General features: G+C 38.2%; 1 protein-coding gene across 1 annotated transcript; it reads right to left on the bottom strand.

The window, feature by feature from the left end:
* Positions 1–207: 207 nt before the first annotated feature.
* Positions 208–17,134, bottom strand: LOC139714643 (BRCA1-associated RING domain protein 1-like). Its single transcript, XM_071626322.1, has 9 exons — positions 17,049–17,134; positions 16,088–16,144; positions 10,544–11,861; positions 9,070–9,150; positions 8,360–8,532; positions 5,932–6,092; positions 2,111–2,296; positions 1,456–1,577; positions 208–627 (listed from the first exon to the last, which is right to left on the bottom strand). The coding sequence occupies exons 1-9, from the start codon at positions 17,132–17,134 to the stop codon at positions 286–288; spliced, it is 2,526 nt and encodes an 841-aa protein (XP_071482423.1). The 3' UTR covers positions 208–285.
* Between the last annotated feature and the right edge of the window lie 5,281 nt (positions 17,135–22,415).

Raw genomic sequence — 22,415 nt, 5'->3', positions numbered from 1 at the left:
TGTCAGCTGTCAAAACTCAAGGGGATAACATTTGTTGAGGTTTCATTGTTCTTGAAATAATTATGCTATAAAAAGAGAAGCAGATTTTTTTTTTTTTTTAACTCAGTTGTTGAAGGAAAACTGACATGGAGGTGTAATTCAACAAAAATTGAATTGTATAACACTTTATAAAAATCAATTACATGACATTGTGACAACAGCCTTATGATTACTGATCATATCAATATATACAATGGTCTCTACACAGGGGGGTCACATCAAGCAAGCTATAAAGCAGTGGTGAGTTCATTCTTTGGGTGGGTTTAGAATGCTGAATTGTGAGACACAATCTAAAAGCCACCACACAGGAACAGTACAAATTTTGTTTGTACGTATGGAAGGAGGTATCCTCTTGCCCAGGTGGTCATAAAGGATGAAGTGCGCACAGGCTGCTAGTTCTGACCCGGACTTGGCGTGGTAAGGAACAATGGTTGAGACTTGGATGACGTCATCGTCTGGTTTGGGCTGTCTATTGAGGATAGTCCCACCTCCTAGCTGAATAAGGTGAGCCAATTCAGTCTTGGAAGGTGTTGGGTGTGTGAAGGTGCCAGAAAAGTAGAAGTGACAGCCATCAAACAGTCCTGGGAACTTTTAGAATGAGAGCAAAGTGAAGGGACAAAGTGTCTTTACTAATCAGAAAAAGTTTCATTTCACTATACTATGCCTTTCCCATTGACATTAACATTGCCACACAATACAGTGTGTATAGGCTGCAGTGGGTTAGCTTTGACTACAATCTCACCTGAAAGAAATCTGTCTATAGCAGACTGTTTGTAATTTGTTATTACCTGCCAATTGTACATAAGAGTGGTATACACTTCGCACTTGTATTTTACAAAGGTGCATTTATTCAAATACGCATGCTTAAAATGAACATATATTTCAAAATTACTTGGAATACCGTTGGTTTGACACGGTAACATGCTAGCAGACTGATTTTCTCATTTGAAATAGGTCCTAACTGTAGGACTCTTGTACTCATACCTTATACACAATTACATTTCTGTACCAACATAATGTGCAGCTGTGTTAAACAGGTTTTGTTTTAATGAAAAATGCATGGTCACATTTTTCTTGTTAAAATTGGATTCACATGGACAACTATAACATTACTGAATTGGCATTGATTACCAGAAATCCATGGATTTTGCATTTAGTTGATCATGGTCATGTAATTCTGTCATGAGTATTCATCATTTTACAGCTTACAATCTTTCCTTCATAATAAGACAAAAAAAAAAATGATCTTGCAACATTTATTTTGAGTTATGATTCAATATTTAATTGTATGGACACATTTGAAGTCTACAGAGCTAAAAAGCAAATGTTGATTGGTTGTAAAATGATGATCCCTGTTATTGTCATGAGGCAAGGTCATGACTATGACAGTGTCTTTGTATGAAGAAAAGAATTCACCTGTTTCTGCAGGTTTTCTCTAGCCCTCCTAGGAGCTTGGCTCTCAGGATCAGCTACTGTTCCTTGAATCTCAAATTCAAATTCCTGGACTCTCTTTCCTTCATTGAGGCAGCTCTCCACCCCTGCAAAGAGACAAAAAATGAGACTTACACTTGTACATAGAAACTAAGTTTGTTACATTTAGTAGGTCTTACATACAATGTCTTACGAATAGTAGCTAGTTTGAGGAAAGTAAGCCATCTGTTCTGACAAGGTTACAGTGTGGGGAAAAAATAGGAGGGGAGGGGGGCAAAATGCCTGGGATGACACTATACATTTCTTAAAATTCTAACATTAGAGATATATATTTGATGTCTAATTTCACCTTGATGCTATTATCTCTGTAAATATCAGTAGACACACTGACAGTCTCTTTTTAATTTTCATTTTTTTTTTTCTGTGTGAGTCTACTAGAATGCAAAGACTGAGAAAAGTATGACCCTGAGTATCCCAGATTCATGTAAATTTCAAAGCTGAGGTATACATCTAAAGCCTACCAAATCTATCCCAAGAAATATGAACATCAAAAACTGCTTATCTAAGGAATGTCTGCTAGGTGTATTCAGTAATACTGTTTGCTTGGTTTGAGGACAGTGTAAAGTTTAAGCACACTTACATTTAAATGGCAGGACCCATCTGCCTGTGAGAATAGCTTGCATGTATTTCATGGTGCGCAAACACATGTTACTTTCCTCACAAGACGTGATAAGATGTGTGACTTCCTTGGAGAACTTTTCTACCACTCTCCCCTTCAGTAGTTTGGCACAGATCTGTAAAGCAGCTTTCTCCTTAGATTGAAGCCCTGAATGACGGATAGAATAGAGAGTCAGCCTCTTCAAATCCTTGAAAACATATTATACTATGTTTGGTTCTGGTCCCTAATAGCAGCAGTCATTGCATAATGATTCAGATTAATGATTCTTACATCAAGTTATTTTTACTGCAAACTGACTAAAAAACTGCCCAGTATGTATTTACATCAACAAAACGTCGGGTGAAAATGATAAGGGCATGAAGTTTTCACTAAACCCATAGTGTTCGAGGCAACTTAACGCCCATTTCATTCTCAACCAATGATGACTGCAATGTAGTGCTGGCTCTATCAACACACCAGCCTAGTGTCCAGGTACATTGTATGTACATGTAGGAAATATACAGTGTAACATAGAAATTGACTTAAATCAAGTCCATTGGACTGAAGCGTATCATATTTTAAGGCTGAAAGCTGATAGTCGTGGTGGTCACTAGTGCTCTCTTTTGGAGGAAGGGTAGAAAGAAGGATCAAATATTTCAAGTGAAAGAAAACATCAGTTTCCTCTTTTTCTGGACTCTCTCTGCAACAGTAAGACGATCAACACTTCCTGCCTAGAGAGTCAGCATCTTCATAGACTGTATGAAAGACACGTACTTTAACAGACATATAAAGAAGAAACTATCATGCTTTCTAACATCATATTCGATACATATTGTGAATTTCAATTGTGTAAGACTGAGACACAAATTTCTGGAGGCTCATACATTAATAAACTGGTACACACACTGACATCTCATAGTGAAGGGTATCCTTTATTCATGATTCTCAATGTGCTTCAATCAGCAATGCTAGGCTACTTCAGTCTTCTATCAGTGGATTCACAGAGACTCCACCCCAAGCACCTTCTGATCTGGAGATTCTCCCGCCTGAAACCCCTAGCAAACGGGAGACCTCAAGTTGATGTGTGCGAAGCGCGAAGTTCCTATGGTTCTAGATGTTCTCTGGTGCTACAATATCTAAGGCTTATTTTTTCAACATACGATGGCAATAAGTAAGAAATCCTTTCCATCGGGAGACACAGAGCCAGGGCAGGAGAAATCAAATCTCAAGCAGGAGAACAGGAGATTTTGCAAAAATGGGCTTTCGGCGGGAGATCTCCCGTCGAAAACTGGAGAGTTGGAGTCTCTGGATTCATTGTACAATGGTATCAACACTTTGTGACTGAGGTGGAAGCAGCTTATTAGCAATTGTTTTTATATTCTCATGTGTAATAGTGCTCTGGTGAATAATTATATACATTGCCATATCCACAAAGATATGTGTGATGAGTGGAGACTAAAGTTGATTGCCAAATCAGTCTTATTAGTGCAGCATTTGTATTGATAAACATGTAAATAAAACACAGCAAGCATGGAGTACTGAGTAGTTACGGTTAGGGATATGATCATTGTATCTGCATATATACTAGTAGTGATTACATGACCATTTAGTACTCTTGCCATTTAAAATCACTGTAATCAACAGTATATCTTTGTCAGTAAAGAACACTTAGTTTTTCCCAATATGTTGTAGTCCCCTTTTATCTTGTCATAAACATAGTAACAAGAGGCATCTTACACCAAGCAACGATGGTGGTTACTGATAGCAGACACAAGTACAAAATAAATCTTGTGGACTTTCAATAAGTCTTGAAGTGCATAATTTCTCAGCTGCTTGCCCTCAGCAAAATTTAGAGTGATAAACCTAATCTACATAAAATATGCTTTTATTGTCAAATTAACTAAAAACCATGAGGAATGAAAGGACAGGAGGAGGCCAATTAAAATATAAGAACCCAATTTACCAAAACAACCAATCAAAGCAAGTACCGGTAGGGCAAAGATGACAATTAGCTAAGGTGATTACATAACACCAACTTGAACAAAGGAATCAGATGTGGGACAGAGCTGGGAGTGAAATGGACGAACACATATAAATTTATGATTAATGAAGGTAATGAGACAAGTACAGTAGCTAGGTCAAATGAAAATGGGTGCCAAGCTAAAGACCTAAAAAAACTAGAAATGTCGCTACAGCGACTGGTTATACCCCCACCAAACAACATTTCATAAGCTTTGGTCAAAACAACATTTCATAAGCCTTGGTCAAAAAACTGAGGAAGTAGTTAAATCTGCAAGATCTTTCCTTGATCTTCTGCCATTAATATGCCGTTACCATGGCAACATACTTTCGGGTACTGTCGAAAAATGCGTCTTGCACATCTACAACCAAAGGCACACATCTGTACCAAGTTTCATGGAAATTGGGCAAAAATTGAGGAAGTAGTTTGCAACACAAAATTTTCCATCATTTTGGCTCATAATATGTGAGCTGTTACCATGGCAACATACTTTTTGTCACTGTCAAGAAATGTGTCATGCTGACCTATATCCTAAGACAAACATTCAATATGAATTCCATGAGAATTGGAAGAACACTGATGAAGCAGTTTTGCCATGAAGCATTTTGCCCTATATTTTACCAATAACATGCCGTTACCATAGCAACGCACTTTTTGCCACTGCGGAAATATGTGTCTTGCACATTAACATATTCAGATGAACATCTGTACCTAATTTCATAAAAATTGATCAAAAACTGTGGGAGGAGTTCGCGACGCAAGATTTGTATCCATTTTTGCCCATAATATGCCGTTACCATGGCAACGTACTTTTGGGTACTGTCAAAAAATACGTCTTGCACATCTACAACCACAGACACACATCTGTGCCAAGTTTTATGGGAATCGGTTGAAAACTGAGGAAGTAGTTCGCGACGCAAGATTTGCAACGGACCGACCGCCCGACCGCCCGACCGATTGCCCGACCGTCCGCTGATTCAAATACCCCCTTCAAACTTCGTTTGGCGGGGGTATAAAGATAATACTAATAAATTTCATTAAATACCAAACCAGAAATAAACCTATCTTAAAGACACTCAGTCGTGGCGAGTGGTTTGTGCGGCATGGAGACGAACGCAACACGCTGCCTCCCCCATTCTGTATCAAACGTAGTGACCCCCGAATGAGAATAGCGCTGGCTCAATGGGTCAGCGAAAATACGGTAGGCTACAAGAGAGCTCCCTGTGCTTATCTCCCAACCCAAAATGGCTGTCCCAGCGAGCCACGAGAGCTTCCGAATGGACGCACACTCTCAGTGCGCATGCACATGAAGAGAGGCCGAAAGAGCCACGCGTCTTCTGGCCTCTCTCCTCCAATCACCGCAGCTCGCGGTGACAATATTTGTGTATGATGCGTACACACACACGCACACACGCACACACACACACACACACACACACACACACGCCGCAGCGTCTTCTGGCCTCTCTCCTCCAATCACCGCAGCTCGCGGTGACATTGTTTGTGTATGATGCGTACACACACACGCACACACACACACTTGTCTCAGTGGTAGCATTGCGCAATTGCATGCACAAACTTCGGTCGTTCGGAATTTGCGTACCATTACGGATGGCGATCGGCTGCCTTTAAGAAAAGGAAGCCCAAATGTCATCTTATCTAATGTATACTTAACAATGACCTCCTGGTACTGCAATTCAACAACACTACAAATTTTCCTTAATAGTACTTTTATAATGAAGTAAGTCACTTTATTGAATCCTTGTCTGTCTGTACATCTTACCGGAGGCCAGGAGGACAGGATGCTGATCCCATAGATGCTGGCGGGGAAAAGTGCCAGTTATATTTCGGTCTGAGGTGACATCAGCCAATGGTTTGGTCATGAGAGCCTTCTTCATCTGTGATGTAGCAGCAAGGTCCAGGGGGGTCAAGCCATGGACATTTCTGACAGAGGAACAAAAGTTTGGTGGTTTAAAGGTTACCCATTACCTTTGAAGATATTGATATCACCCTACTAAAGACAATTCTTATGAACTGGATTGGTTTTGACACACAGACACATAGACACAAACTAAGATAACTGACAGTTATCAGAGGGCTCACAACTAACTGGGCCCCATTTTATCAAAAAAAAATAATCAATTATAAATTTCCTTAATACCACACATACTGCCACAGACTTGTGATAGAAATCAACTTTATAATCATACCTCTTCATAAAACAGGGCCCTGGTATCATGAAACTGATGCCATATTTTCTTAAACTATACAAGACATATCAAGGATACTTTAAATTTTACAAGGCTTACAAACAAAGATATTCTTTCTTTAGCACTATGGATTACCAACGTATGGTTTTCAACCATTCATTGTGATGGAAATTGTTTCTAAACAACCTCGCCCGGGTCTGTTTCATAAAACTTGTTATCAGTGACAACTGCCACATTTCTATGACAAATTTGCTCTCAGCCAATCAGATGCAAGGATTTCAGTAGCTTATAACAACTATGACAACTTGTCACTGCAATAACAAGTTTTATGAAATGGAGCCCTGGTTTGAGTGTTTATGCATGCACTTGGTTCCAACCCAAGCTATAACAAAAGATTGTGACATCATCACTTCTGCACTCTATACATAACGTTTGTGTGCATAAGTACAGTACAGTCAAACCAGTCTACAGCGGCCATCCAAGGGAGATGGGAAAAGTGGCCGTTATAGACAGGTGGCCGCTATAGACAGGTAATCCATCTTTGCATTGCTTACATGTACACATGTCACTGTTGTATCCTTACATGTACATGTAAATGTATGTGTGTACGTATGCACACGTGTGTTTCATGCATTTAACCATGCCAGTGTATAAGAAATTGTTGCACAGTAGTATGTGTACTATCGTGAAGAAAGCTTAACACTAGTGCATTATTATGACTGAATGAGGGATGAATGCAGCGGTGGCGATCACTGAACGTTGCCCGCACGGCTACAAAGCAGAAAAACACACTGAATTATCGGCTCGGCTACGGCTCCATTGGGTTTTGGGCCGCTACAGACAGGTTAAAATCTACAGCGGGAAACAAAATTTGTGGCCGCTGGCCACGTTAGACAGGTGGTCGCTATACACAGGGTCTTAACATTGCTTTTCTCTCGGGGGATTTTTCAGTGGCTGCTATAGACAGGTGGCCGCTATAGACAGGTGGCCGCTACGGCAGGTTTGACTGTATTCATATCACAACTAACAAAAAGTTGTGTGATGAGAGTTTTGGTCCAATAATGAAACATATTCCCACAATTATACAAACATTAACCCGTTAAGGACGGGCTGACTTTGCTATCAACATATACACCTAGAGACATCTGCCAGAGTATTCTGGGACAAGTCTGTAACAGGTTAGTGTATGGGGAGTTCAATTCTCTGCAGTGTTGACCAGCTATTCTGAAAGCATTTCAACATCATGTAAGCAGCATGAAGTGTGTGTGACCATGTCATATGCAAGTGTTGCATAATATGTTGCTCACACTACTTGACCAGCACTGCATGGAGAAAAGTTTCTGAGTTTTGAAATCTCCAGTATTACTCAATCATAGCCGATTTTTCTTTCTTTTATGCGAGAGAAAAGGAAAGTTCTCTCTGCTCTATTAACACCAACAACACAGATGATTACAAAGTACAATGACTGTTACATGTATGGTTGTTGACCAGAATTGAGTTTATGGGTGATGTAATTCGATTACAACTTCAGATCGTGATGTATACCTAGGTTGCACTTTGGCTCCTTCGCTTCTATGGCACTCGGTTTCTCAATATCTAAAATGGATCTGTTTCCAAACCTATAGAGGGCTTGTGACATGAGGTATGAATTTTGATTTTGACGTCTCTCAAACAAACAGTGCACATAGTGATATCACTGTTTTGAAAGATCTTTTAACAAATTCATTTTCCTTGGACAATCCTTATCTTTTTGAGAGTCACTTCAATACTGTCTTCATACCAGTTTAAAGTGAAGAAATAAAGTGGAGATGCAGCAGAAAACTTTTGATCCAATTCAAATAAACAATGCCAAGACTGATCTCTTCCTAATTCTTCAGTTTTTACATTAAAAAAAGAATCTCAATGATTTAACATATCTGTATGATCAAGATACTAGAAGAGAATATCACAGAAATGACTTTTTGAATGCATTCCACTGATCCTCATAGAGCTTGTACAAACCTGACTTGAAGAGACGCCCCTCGCTGTCGAAGAGTACGCACAACATCCAGCCTGTTATTACTGACAGCATCATGGAGTGGAGAATCATGCTCAAAACCAGGAGCATTGATGAGAGCTCCGTAGTCCAGGAGCAAGTCAACAAGAGAAGTGTGACCATGATTACAGGCTTCATGCTGTGTATAGATAATAATTTGTCAGTGTGAAATTTATCACAGGGATTATACAGTACAAGGTTTGCATATGGTTACACTGCGTGATACAAACTAAGATTGCTTAAGGAGCTACAGTTGGTTCTTGAATCTGAATTGATTACTAAATTTCTTGTATCGCTTTCACTTACAATTAGTCTCATTGCTGGATTCCATACCTTGATATGTGGCACAAATACATTTGACACACTAACAACTTCTTTAATAATTTTGCTTGCACATTTTGCAAAACAGGGCCCCATTGAAACTTTGCATTTTAAAGCAACTCAAGAAATCAAATACAAGTACACTGTATCTTTGTGCAATGCAGCTAAAAGATCAAATGCAACTTGAGGGGTCTGTTTGCATTTGATCCTAAATAAAATTGCCTTTACTCAAAAGTCATGTTTTTAGCACAAGGGCCGGGAGCCAATAAATCAATAGTGTGCTAAATCCGAGAGAGAATTAAGACAAGTTTGAGAAGAAAAGGTCAGTTGATGAGGTCAGTTGATGAGGTCTTACAAGTGGTGTCCATCCAGCGTTGTCCTTGACGTTTGGGTCAACTCCTCTCTCCAAGAGGGACTGTGCTACATCCATGTCTCCCTATTGATAGCCACATGACATATGAAAGAGACTGAGAATCAAGACACAGCACTCAACAAACCATACAATTGTACATTTCACAACATGCAAATATGGCAATATATCACTACCTAGTGTATTATTTTAGATGTTCACAAAGTAACATTGCCTAAATCAAACAATGGTGTTATAATATGACAGTACCAATATACAAAAGAGGGTACATTGTAGTAATCTACAATTATGTAGTTTGTAGTAAAGAAAGCTGGTTCAAGTGTCTGATAATGACACTAGGCGCTATTACGACAAGCACTTATTGAAAACTTTGTGGAATGCATAATATCTCTTCCTCAAAACACTGATGAGTCTTACTAGACATTCTGAGACAAAGTTAAAGCTGAAAATGACATTTTAGCCAAAGTTCAGTAATCTTTAACATGCACAGACATGCCCCTACCAGGAAAGATACACTGTACAATGTAATTGAAACAGTTTTTGTAGAGATGAATTCAACCAAAATGTAGTCCTACAATTCTGTGAATGCAGCAATATTACAAACTGTAGTAAAACACATCACCAAAGTTTGAGGATAATTGGAGAGTCTGTTATAATAAATATGTTTTGAAGTTTTGGTGTTGCCATCTCCGGATATAAAGTCAGCAACAGTTCATTATGTCACGTAGCAGTAAAACAATATAAGACAATGAACACAATTCCACACATTTTCATTTTCCTAGCATAATAAAAAGCACTTGACTCACCTTTCAGAAATTAACCAAGGAATTAAACCAAGGAATGCATACTCTCATTACAAACTGTACTTGTAGAATTCTCTTTACATTTTCCTTATTGCTCTAATATGGCTACAGTATGTTAGAAATTGCAGTACACTTCTTCTCCAGCGATGACAGCAAACAGATTTAATCAAAACTTGTCACTTATTTATCAGTCTCTGTAAATGTCAATGCAGCAGGCTGGACATAAAGACAATTATTTCAAGACTTATCCTATACTGTAAAATTGTCCAGTGTAGATTTGAACCTTGAATTTACCCTCAAATCTTACAAAACTTTATTTCTGTTTTGCTATACCTTTGTCAAATTTGAGAAAACATTTTACATATATATACACTATGCCCAATAATTTACTCACCCCCCACCCCACCAAAAAATAGATAACTTTCACGATGTGAACATGACCTTTGATATTGCGAGATAAAGAGAGAGAAAGGCAACTTTATTAAAGAGTAAAAAACAAAGGAAAACTTGAATGATAGTTGAAATTCACCACAAACACATACTGTTTTTCAATCTCTTGCCTGTCCTATCAAAGATTCTAAAATACAAAATAGAAATAAATGTTTAAACACTCAATGTTACAACTCTTTTGTTCTCTCTCTTTATTTCAAACTTACCTTAATGCAGGCAACATGCAGAGGAGTTTCTCCTCTCTTGTTCTTCTTGATGATGCCATTGTGTAGTGAAGCAGTGCTAGGTTTGAGAGAAGAGGGCCCATGTCCCCCTAAAGTTCTTTTCTTTCTGCTACTTCCTAACAGACTGCAGTCAGGTGACTGTACCATCTTGCTGTCTTTTCCAGTCGATGTCTGCACGTCTCCTTGCGCAATCACTTCAGAGTTAGACTTGTCCTCTTCTTCATTGGTTGCCTTTTTAGGATACTTTTTTGTTTTTCCCTGTTCCTTTTGAGATAACCTCCTCTTTCTCTTCTCTACACATGTTGATCTTGCTGCAGCTATCCCAGCATCACAGTGCTTCGCATCTTTGGCTCCCTTCCATTTCATTCTTCTTACTCGAGAGGAAGACTTTGTTTCACACTTCTTTGCTCCTGTGGCTTGTTCATCTTCATTTTCTTTCATGTTTTCACACACACCAACATTTACTGTATCAACAGATCCACTGTCATTGATCGTGTGGTCATGTGACCCTTCTTCCTTAGCACTAATTGAAGTCTGAAGGTTTCCATCAGAGAAAGACACATGCTTGCAAGGCACCTTATCAGGTGCTTGCACAGTGGCCACAGTATGCCACATTTGGTTGGCTGCAGCAAGTTTCTTTAATTTTACAGCACGTTTAGCTTTAAGCTCCTCTTCTCTTGTAAGTTTGCGTGTTTTCCGACGTGTTGGGTAAGCCTCAAGATGATCAATGTATGTTAACATCTGTTCTGACGTGGATTTTTTCAGAGTGTCCATGCCTTCCCTTGTGTCCAAAGACTCACATAGTGTGTTGCTCTGTATCACATGGCTTTCCCTTATCTGCAAAGAATTCTCAGGATAGTCTCTTCTACACTTGGTGTCTTTTGGTTTACTCAGTTCCTCTCTCATTCTCTTTGCATTTGAAACATTGGCATTATGATTATCACACGGCTGGACTCTTTTGCAGGAGCGAGATCTTCTTGGTCTATGACTAGAGAGCACACTCTCTTCAGCAGTGCCCTCTGAACTATTCATAGACATGGACTCACTTTCAGACCCATGAACATCGAAGTTGGTTGCAGTATCTTCACTTTCAGCAGACTCACTCATGAATGAAGCTTCCTCGGGATTTGGTTTTCTTTTCACGGTGGCATCGTTTTCAGGAGCAGAGTTGATGAGTCGATGTAATCTCCTATACAGTCTGACAACCATACCAATCTCTCGCTTGATCTGAAGATCCTTGGCCCAGGCAGGAGCTTGACACACAGGGCAGGAGTTTCCTACATGCTGCGTGGCACAATCCCTGACAACAGTATGGTAAGTATGAAAGAGTAACTCATGAATGTGAATTTACATCATAATAACTGTGATTTCTCAGAATACTTTAACTGCTCCCATTTAAAAAAAAAAAAAAAAGTTTAAAAGTAGAGTGAAGTTATGAAGAAACAGACAAGACTGAGACGTGGAAGAGTACATGCAGCAAAGCTTCTGGACCAAAGTTGCATGAATGTGACTCTGCGGTACTCTAGCTTAGCATTAAAACATTGCTAGTATCTGCATTGTGGTTTAATATGCATCGAGAATTTACAAAACTACATATATGTCATTGTGAACGTCGGCTGCATTAAAGTCAGAATTCTCAGCATTCAATGTCAAAGTCTTAAAGCATAAAAGGGGTCTTTTCTGATGCCCTGATTTTGATAGACTCCACTGATCTCCTACTATATAACCATATTCTACACTGTACAATCATTGTTCTACATGCACACACATACAATAGTGCTGTACTTCGAAAAAGAAAAGTGAACAGGAGATTACATTAATCAGGGAGGTGATTCCCACCTCCCTGCATTAATTCTACAGAAGTACAATTACAAAACACTTTGAACAGAAGCAATGTGTGAGTGTTAATGAATAATCTATTCCAACAACAGAGAAAGTCATTAAAAAGTATACAGTACAATCGAGGTCATGTTGTTCATAGAAGAAACATTGAAAGAGAATCCAAGAAAATTTGTAAGACTGAGTCAATCAACCCAGGGATGAACAAGAACATACAAAAACAAGTGTAGATTATCATTTATTGGTCATTCCATTGCACTGGGCAACCTTTATGACATACAGTATACTAGAACTGAGAAACTTACTGTTCACATACAGTAAGTTCAGCAATGTTTGCTATTATACAGTGTGTATCAATTTCAATGAGAAAATCTGTCCAACTACTGTATACGCTATAATTTTCGCGTACATAAATTTTCTCGAATTGCCGCTGTCACACATTTTCGCGAGTGGTTAAATTCGCGATTGGGGGACCAGAGAAAATATGAAGTGGCAAAGAAAGTGTGAATTTTCAACTTACTAGCAAATAAGAATGATACTAGTTATACACTGCATGAAAAAAACTTACCAAACTCTGCGAACTAGTAAGTTAGAATTCAACATTTTTGAAGTGGTTAAGGGCAATTCCACGGTAACTCGCGTTACAAATAATGGGTACATTTTTGGGATAATGTGCCAATATCTTTGTAATTGGTAGGATCTACAAGTTACTTTTTTCATCATGGGTTAAGTAGACATACACCAACTAAATGAATCCAAAAAGAAAAATAAAGGACAAACATGTTGGGATTCTTGAATCATTTAATTTCGGTAACTCGCGTTACACAAAAAGGACATAGTCAATTCTATGAAGACCTCTTTTTGGAAAGTCTCCTCATACTAGACAATCTTGATAAAAGTTTTCCTACCTTGAATTGATAGTGGGTTAGGACTCATAAATTAACAATATCAAAGTTGAGTAACAATGACCTGGAAAAATGTAGGGAGCCTTTATGTCGGTAACTCGCGTTACGGTAACTCGCGTTACATTATGTCCACTAACACAGGATGACACAAATTAATGACATACAATTGTTCTGATGGCACTGAATCTTGTGCTGAATAATCTGAGAGATGCTTATTTGTGTAGATAGTAAAACGAATAAATGTTAAACAAATATTTTACTAATAAACCCAATAGAAGAGTGTGTTTAAGACTAATAAAGAGCTTCACTCCTCATAGAGACCTTGAATATGATTGATTATACTAGATGATATAGGTGTATTATTACATTGTAAGTTTCAGAGTGTAAAGATGAAAAATGTTGAAAGTCTTTTTAAAACAAAACATAAAAGTATCAAACACCCTATATACAAGTTTACGAAAGAGCTTACAATCTTTCAAAAATTCAAATCCTATCTTTGTGAGGACTGAAAACTAGTACATTTCTTTGCAACTGATTGACAAAAAGACCAGTTCGTAATTCCACTTTGTGCATGAACAAAAAAAGATCATTTGTACGAACAGGCATTTTGGTTTGTAAATTCACTGACATAAGCATCTGTGATGCGATGATTATTCATGCGATCCTTATCTAAATGATGCTTGCCAGCACATCCACCTGACAGCAAGAATGGTATTTTGCAATATAAATGGAAATAAGCTGTTACTGCATTCAATACAAAACAATGAAATGGATGCCTGCTAAATTATAGACTGATGGGAGTATTCTGATCCCCTGATCTAAATGCAAGTTCATTCTTTTTTTGAACAGAAGTTCCATAAATTGTTATGTCATGCAAGCTTATGCATTATGCTGCTTTGAAAACAAGTGAAGTGCCGAACCAACTGAGAAAAAAGAAAGGTCATTTGTACCAATGTGTACATGAGCTACAGTGTATACGAACTGGCTTATTACCCTACATCGACGTAAATAAGCTCTGAATTGATCAGTGTTTTAGTAGTAGCCATGATAAAAAAGTCATGGGCCTACATACTCAAGCAGTATTCAAACTTACGACCTCCTGATCACCGGACAGGTATCATCTCCACTAGACCACCGTGCTTTCGCCCGACAGCAAGTGCTGGTTCTAATCCTTATAACATGCAGTGGGTACTGCATAATTATTCAAATTCATGAAATTCTTCTGTTGAGATGTTTTCATTGCAACTGATTGACAAATTGCCCTACCTGTACATCAACGTAAATAAGCTCTGAATTGATTAGTGTTTTATTAGTAGCCATGACAAAAAATCATGGGCATACATACTTGAGCAGGATTCGAACCCACAACCTCCTGATCTCCGGACAGGTGTCATCTTCAGTAGACCACCAAACAAGGATTAGAACCAACACTTGCTTTGCTTTATAGCATTCTGTAATAAAAATTCTGTAATACTGATGCAGGAAATTCAAAAGATAAATCTAATGGTCTCATTCACTGCTGGATACATGTACAGTATGCAGTGAAAGCCAGGCTAGACTCTTCAATGTGGCATGTGATCAGTGGCCTTGATGCTAATCACAGTTTATTAGGCTGCCCTCCTTTGTTTCAGTCCAGCATAGTGTGTATAGCACTGCATTTGATTGTTTTCACCACAATCTAGCTCAATTAAGTGATAAAATTTGCTTATGTTGGGGGAAACTTGTGTTTATAGTTGGTAACTCGCGTTACATGCCGGTAACTCGCGTTACACGGTAACTCGCGTTACACTTTTCATTGACATTTTTTAATGTGATAACCGTGTTTATTCAAGTCAACATCCTGTGTACAGTATCAGGGTGTGATGAATTTAGAAAATTATGATTCCCAACAAATTACCTCCACTGCTTCCTTCAGAATGAAAAATATTTCTTGTTTCGGTAACTCGCGTTACATGGCTCAAGGGCTGAACTTTCATGTGGTGATTAGAATTTTTTGAAGGTGGCATAAAAATTTCCTCATGGGAGACAGAAGTAGAACCAATTTGCTTCTTTAAAATAAATTAATTGAAGTGCTAGCAGAATTTTTCTATTAAAAAAAATTATATCAAGTTAAGCATGCATTTTAGCAATTTGGATGACTGAAAAATTGTCTTCAACATTTGTAGCTGTTTCTCGGGAAATATTTGACCGATTGATATAATTCTTTGAGTTTCTTTAACTTCAATATATGGGTAATACATAATGAGTAATTCTTTTGCAATATGATAAAGTTGAAATTTTAGTGCCATGTCCACATTCCCATGGAATTGCCCTTAAGCGAAATTCGCGAAAATAAAACCCTCGCGAAATATATAGCGTATACAGTATGTGAAAAGTGCTCAAGCATCATGGCTTTTTGTTGCTGTTGTTGTTGTGAAGTTAATTTATACAAAACTCTACAGTGTATTCTCATAGCAAATGGTTGTAATAAACATAGATGTACTGTACAAATGTAGCTGTAGGCCTATGCAATGAAACTTCCGTAGTGTAGTAAGATCTACAATGTTTACTGTAGTTAAACTTGTGACACATAGGCCTTTTAAATACACAATTACAACTTGTATTTTATAAATTTTAAGAAACTGAAGGGGAAAACTTGAAACTACAGTGTATCTGTAGGCTTACATAACAAAAATAACATCATCCTGTTCTCATTCATTCATCATGTAACTGAGATAAAAACTAGGATTTTGTGCTGTACATGTAAGTATTCCTAAAGTAAAAATGATCCGCATGTACTTACCTGCAAATAAGATGAGCACAGCTGCCCAGGGTACATGGTTCATTTAGCAACTGAAGGCTAGAATAAGAAAACATTGAAATAATCAAATTTGACAACTTCATATTGTTTGAAAGTATTCAAGCAGAGAATAGACTAAACAGCTATTGGCTAATTCAGACTATACATTGCTTTGAAAAATGATACTTCGCCATCCTGTTGACCTCCTTTATGGTTGGAAACTTCAGGACAAAAATTCATTTTTCATGAATATTACACATTCCATCACTTTGATACTGACAGCGATTAATATCCCCCCTGCTTTCTGAAAGTGGTTCCGGTTAGTCAAGTGCTCTTTCATCATGCTAGCGTTAGAAAATTGAATTTTTGTGAAATTCTCATTACATTTCTTTGTATTGTTGTCCACACATACAATTACGTCATAACCAACCTCCACTCCAGTACCATAAAAGTGGATATTTTCGCGCGCATAATTTTATGCGCTTATTACAAAGAATTTCGGGTGTTTTTAATTCCACGGACTCAAGACCTCAACTAGGCCTACAGGAAAATATGGCAAGCAAAAATATTTGTGTGCTTTCATTTTCGGCCTAGTTTCTGGTTCCTGTGGTTGCTGGAAATGCGCAAAAATTTCAACACTGCGAAAATTTCCACTTTTACAGTTAGTAGAATATCTACAGTAGTCTCCTCAGGCCTCATCCAGCGGTTCCAACACCAATTGTCCAAAACTTTAACAATTCACAACTTTCGCATCAATTGTTTGATTTTTCTCAAACTTTCACTGATGCGTGCATTTTAATTTCGCAAATTTTGTTCGTTCAGATGTAGATTATTGGCTAAAGAGAAATCAAGCAGATATCTAGGTTGCAGTGAGTTTTACTTTTTACGATTAACGTTAGATATCTATTACAAAAAGTTACAGTAATTACACAAAGGCATGGCATGGCCATGGAGAAGGTCTTACCATACTGCACATGACAGAGATCGTTCAAGAGATGTCAGAGCGCTCTTTGTTGAAGCCCACGAATCCATGCCGACATTTCCGGTCATCTTGAATAGCTCATCAGTAGAACCTCTACTATAACGTTACACAGGGTCTGTTACAACCACCTTTCAAGTGAAACGATGAAATGACGTTTGACAAATAAATCTACATCGAATTCATAAGAAGTTTGCGGGTGACAAACAGAACTATACCAAAAATGACTATGATTGTACCGGTGGTCTCTGCTTATATACGCAGTAAATTTATATTAAGATACGTCGCGCCACAGAATTCAACCTTCCCGCGTTTCTATGCATTTATGTGCTGGTGAAGCCTACGGTACACTCGTGCGTATACACAAGCGCACACAGTGCGCAGGAGCGGTACGATACACGACCACAGAACTCGCGTCTGTGTACACGACATGGCGTCGAGTTCTGTGGTTTGCTGCTGCCCTCAATGTCTACTTCAAGATGCGGTGTGTAAAAATAGTCGCTCCCTCGCCGCAGCTGGCGAATTCTCAGCTCTGTAATTCTTTTTCTTTTTTTTTGTGCTCGCTTAATGAAAAGAAAAAAAGATGTTTTGAGTCTTGTATCATAACCGTGCTCAAAACAATACTCAGGCACATCGTGCCGCAAGTTGTGGTGGATTAGGTCAAATATTTTAGATCCAATTATGAATTTGTACAAGCTATAGGCCTAAATATCTAGGATTACTGTAGATTACCAAATAAAGGGCCAGTATGCCCTCTTACTCCTTAAAAGCATCATAGGCCCTATTGCACGTTTTATTTCGTGACAAAAATACAAGTTGTACAGATATGAATGATAAATAAGCCTATATGCATCCCCAAACTTCTGGACAATACCAGTCATAGCTGTCACACGCAGAATTATAAGGGTGTTACATGCAGGGTCCGCAGAACGGGGGGGGGGGGGGGGGGCTGCAGCCTCCCCCCCCCCCCCCCCCCCACACACGCACACTGTGGGTTCGTGAAAAAGAAAAAGAAAAGAAAGAATAAAAGGGAAATAATCGGGGGAAAATCACAACACCCATGAATTTGAATTTCCAAAGATTCCGCCCTTACATAAAGTTCCCGTCTAATTTAGCACCGGCGCGCCGGTGCTACGCCGCGGCGTAGCAAAAAGGAGGGGGGGGGGGGGCTGATGGTGGTGGTCACCCCCTCCCCCTTAAGATTCTGAATAATATTCTGATCGAGTGCACAAGACTTATCTCTTACATTCCGATAAATCAGTAGTCCCATGTACAAGGGCTAAGGGGAATATCCCCTTTTAAACAACCCTATTTCCTCTCTCCGTTCCCCCGATCATTTTTTTTTTTGTAATTTCCCAAATATTCCATCAAATATGCATATAGGAGATATCTCAATTTAAACTTTAAAAGGGCAATTTAGTTCCCTCGTACGCTTTCTCCCTGTCCCCCCCCCCCCGCCCTGTGCATACAGGTAGACTATGGCTACACTTCAAACATATGCCACAAAATGTGTGCACCGATTAAAAAGTTTAACTGCATGCAATTTCCCTCGTGCAGGAGGGATGTATGTAGGGCTTATCCCCTCCCACATCATCCTGCTATGTCTCCTTCCACAGACTTGCTACATTTCTCTGATTGACAAATTTCCAGATATTCCAACAGAAGTGTGCGCCAGATTGTTGAATTTCAGTTCCGAAGGAAAAAAAAAAAGCTCCTTCGAAGAGGAGTATCTTGCCACCCTCCCATTGATTGGTCCCCTCTATTGAGCAGCTAGATATTCCCACAAAATGTGTGCTTCAGATCGCTTTATTTCAATTTTAAAAACGCGAAAGATATCCGTCGAGCGGGAGGGGGTATACCCTCCTACACCCTCCCCCGCCTATGCCTGTCTACTCTATTTCATTAGACTTTGTACCTACACACAGATGATGCACACGCGGAATAAGAGATAAATGCCGTGATTTTGCTAGTAACACTTCCCTGAAAAAAAGAAGGCCATAAGTAGTCCTATTGCGCCAAAACTTTGCACCAGATCGCTGAATTTCATATCTGAAAATGTAAAATCACCGTGTGGGAGGAGAAGTATCCCTTATGTACACCTTCGTGTGCATGCCTATTCTGTTTGATTGCTTAACAGACAGCGTTCATGAAATTCATTGTAAGAATTAGTACAAGAAGTTAATTTAAATGTCACCACTTTATAGGCAAATTGTTCAATAATTATCTACATCAAAATATCTTGCTACTTTAAACAAGTGGGGCCGTTTCAAGTCGATAAAACACGCAAAATAATGCATCAAATTGCACCATTTACATCATCAAAATGCAAAAAGTTCTCACCACCGTGGGAGGGAGGACACCCTGCTATGTCTCCTTCCACAGACTTGCTACACTTCTCTGATTGACAAATTTCCAGATACTAGTATTCCAACAGACCTTGACACCCCCCCCCCCCGTCCCGCAGCCCAGCCCCCCCCCCCCCCCCCCCCCCCACCTCCACACTGAGAACGTTCCGCGGCCCCTGTGTTATAGTTGTAAAATTTATCTAGGAACAATTTGTCTAATTCTATATCATATTAAAATTGTTTTCCTCATTAAAGAAGACAAACATTCAATAAGGTTTTCGTCTTAACTCCTACGATAGGAAATACTGTACTTGCTGACGTTGTATCTGTGTGTACTCTCTAAAAAAAAAATCGAGTGAAAATATTCACTCTTAAAAGAGTGAATACAAAAAAGAGTGAACTTAGAGTGAAATTGGAGTGAATTTTGAGTGAAAATGTTCATTTTCACTCATTTTGGAGTGACCTCAGGGATCACTCGAAGATTCATTCAATTTAGCATGATATTGTCACGTGATCACGTTTTACGCTGCGCTCGTTCATTCAAATTCATTCTTGGGCATCCAATTTCGCATTTACTGCAGTCAATTTAGCAGACACGTTTATGCTTTTATTCCCTTTTTTCACTTTCATTCATTGTTTGCAAACATCATAACGTTTCATATTTTTGTATTAATTTTTTCTGATATAATCTTCGCAACAGTACTTTCAAAATATGTGTCTGTGTTTATAATGTTGGATAGCATCATTTCATTCACAGATACATTAATATTAAGTTTGTTTTGACATTAATTGGGAGAGGAGGTTTCAATTTACATCGTGATTATTTCTTTCATCTACAGGTTTCATTATTTTCGTTTGGTGGGTGTTATATTGCCTTAATCATCATTAGGAATAGAGTTCTTGGATCAGCTCTAGCCATCAATTTGTCAAGGTTATTACCCTCCAATGCTTTTATGATTCTTTCCCTGTCTTCTTGAGAGATACGCCTGTGTCTAACTATAGTAGTGCTGCAATGACTGAACATAAGAAAGTGAAGTGAATCTATGGTACTGGTGCATGTATAGTTCTGATAACATGTATGAAAGAATAGGGGCGTTACAGCACAACAAACTTGAGTTATTCATGGTCAAAGATACCTTTACTATAATTATGCTTAACAGTGTGTGGATGAAACAAAAATTCACATTTAAATACGTATAAATCACAGTTCTCACCTTTTCAAATTAGAAATAACATTACGCCAATTTGAATGAACATGTTTGGAATTTGACTGCCCATACGCGAAATTGAATGACTGAAATGCCATTTTCCGCCAGTGCTGGCGAATTTGAATGACTGAAGAGCACGTGCCAATTTGAATGCCCGTTTTACGAATTCGAAAGACACATGTCCGAATTTCATTGATCGAAACGCTAAATTGAACGAACAAGTTGCAATTTTGAATGACAGAATTTGCAGTGACGAGGATTTTCGCTAAATTGAATGAACCTTTTAATATCAAATGGACTGACAAAAGTGCGAAATTGGCCGGGAAAACCTATATACTATATTATGTCTCCCATCTCTGTCACAATGATTTACCTTTCATGTGAAAAATCAGCCATGAATTATTATGAATCATGGACATGTATATTTCTGAAAGTGAACAATGTTGATTATTTTGTACCATACAGAAACAATAAAATGAAATGAAACGAAATGAAATATAAACCAACAGTGACGTTACCCTCATTCATTTGTTTTGTTAATTCAATCAATCAACATTGTTGAACTGGTGTCGTTGTCTGAAACCATTGTGTTATTTCATAATTTTCTATTATCATCTAAAAAAAAAAAATCAATCGACTGTTTACTCAAACGTTCCATTACATTGTGTAATTGGGTATTTTTGATATTCCTTTTAATCTGCTATTACGCATGTAAACCCTACTTTCTTTTTCACTACAATACCAATTGAAAAATTCGAATATATATTTCTTTGTGTGGAAAACAATCATATCTGAAATGATTTCAGGTTACTTCGCAAGCCAATTAAATACTGACATAAGGTACAGACATCACAAGTTCATGTAATATGCGTATTGAATAAAGTAACGATAGTATCACTACTCAGGAAAACATGCGTATATAAGTTCACAATTATCACCAGTGTTTATTTTGTCCAATTCTATAGCGATAATTTCGCCGCTCTATTTGTTCGTGTTTTTTTTTCTGAATATTAATATGAATACACTCTATAAGAAAAATAGAATCAACTTTGCACAGAAAAATACGTGAGACACAATTGTAGCACCTTTACGGATTCAATTTTGCACCTTTCAGACCATGAATAATTATGCAAAGTTGCGCCTTTTAAGGTGCTCACTGATCTGAAGGTGCAAAATTGCAACCGTAACGTGCTATGATTTGTCACAGGAAAAGGTGCAAAGTTGAACCTATTTTTCTTATAGTGTGTGCGATATTATATGATTATTGGTGGAATAAGTTTCAACTTTCACTTGATAAAAGACCGCAGGAGACATCCACCAAATTTATTGAATATTTCTGTCACCAAAACTTTCACTGCTCAAAAATTTCGTGTTACAGATTTCGGTTCAGGCAATAATTTGAGATAATTTAATCCCAATCAGACAGTCAAAATTACTATGATGACACGATACATTGAAAAACTAGAAATGTCGCTATGGCGACTGACGCCTCCGCCATAATGCATTATTCTCCCAATAGGTGTATGGTACAATGTCTTCACAATGTGTGATGACAGTTTCACATAACTGGCAGAAATATCTTGAATGTTCACTTTCCACGAACTGGGTTTGCTATAATTGTCTATTAAAGAGTGCAGGTACGCATATTTGGGGAATTGAAAATTTTTACTTGACTTCTGACCGATCTTATTATAAGTTTACGCATTGAGTATAATTTTCAAGGTATGAAGAAAGAGTGTAATTACAGTACAAAATATATCTTTTTTTTTTCATTTAAACCTGACCTTTGACCCTTAACA

The sequence above is a fragment of the Diadema antillarum genome, unplaced genomic scaffold, assembly GCF_040938485.1.
Source record: "Diadema antillarum isolate AM-2024a unplaced genomic scaffold, OU_Dant_1.0 seq00002359_RagTag, whole genome shotgun sequence".
Taxonomy (NCBI): Eukaryota; Metazoa; Echinodermata; class Echinoidea; order Diadematoida; family Diadematidae; genus Diadema; species Diadema antillarum.
This window is presented reverse-complemented; position numbering and strand designations above follow the sequence as displayed.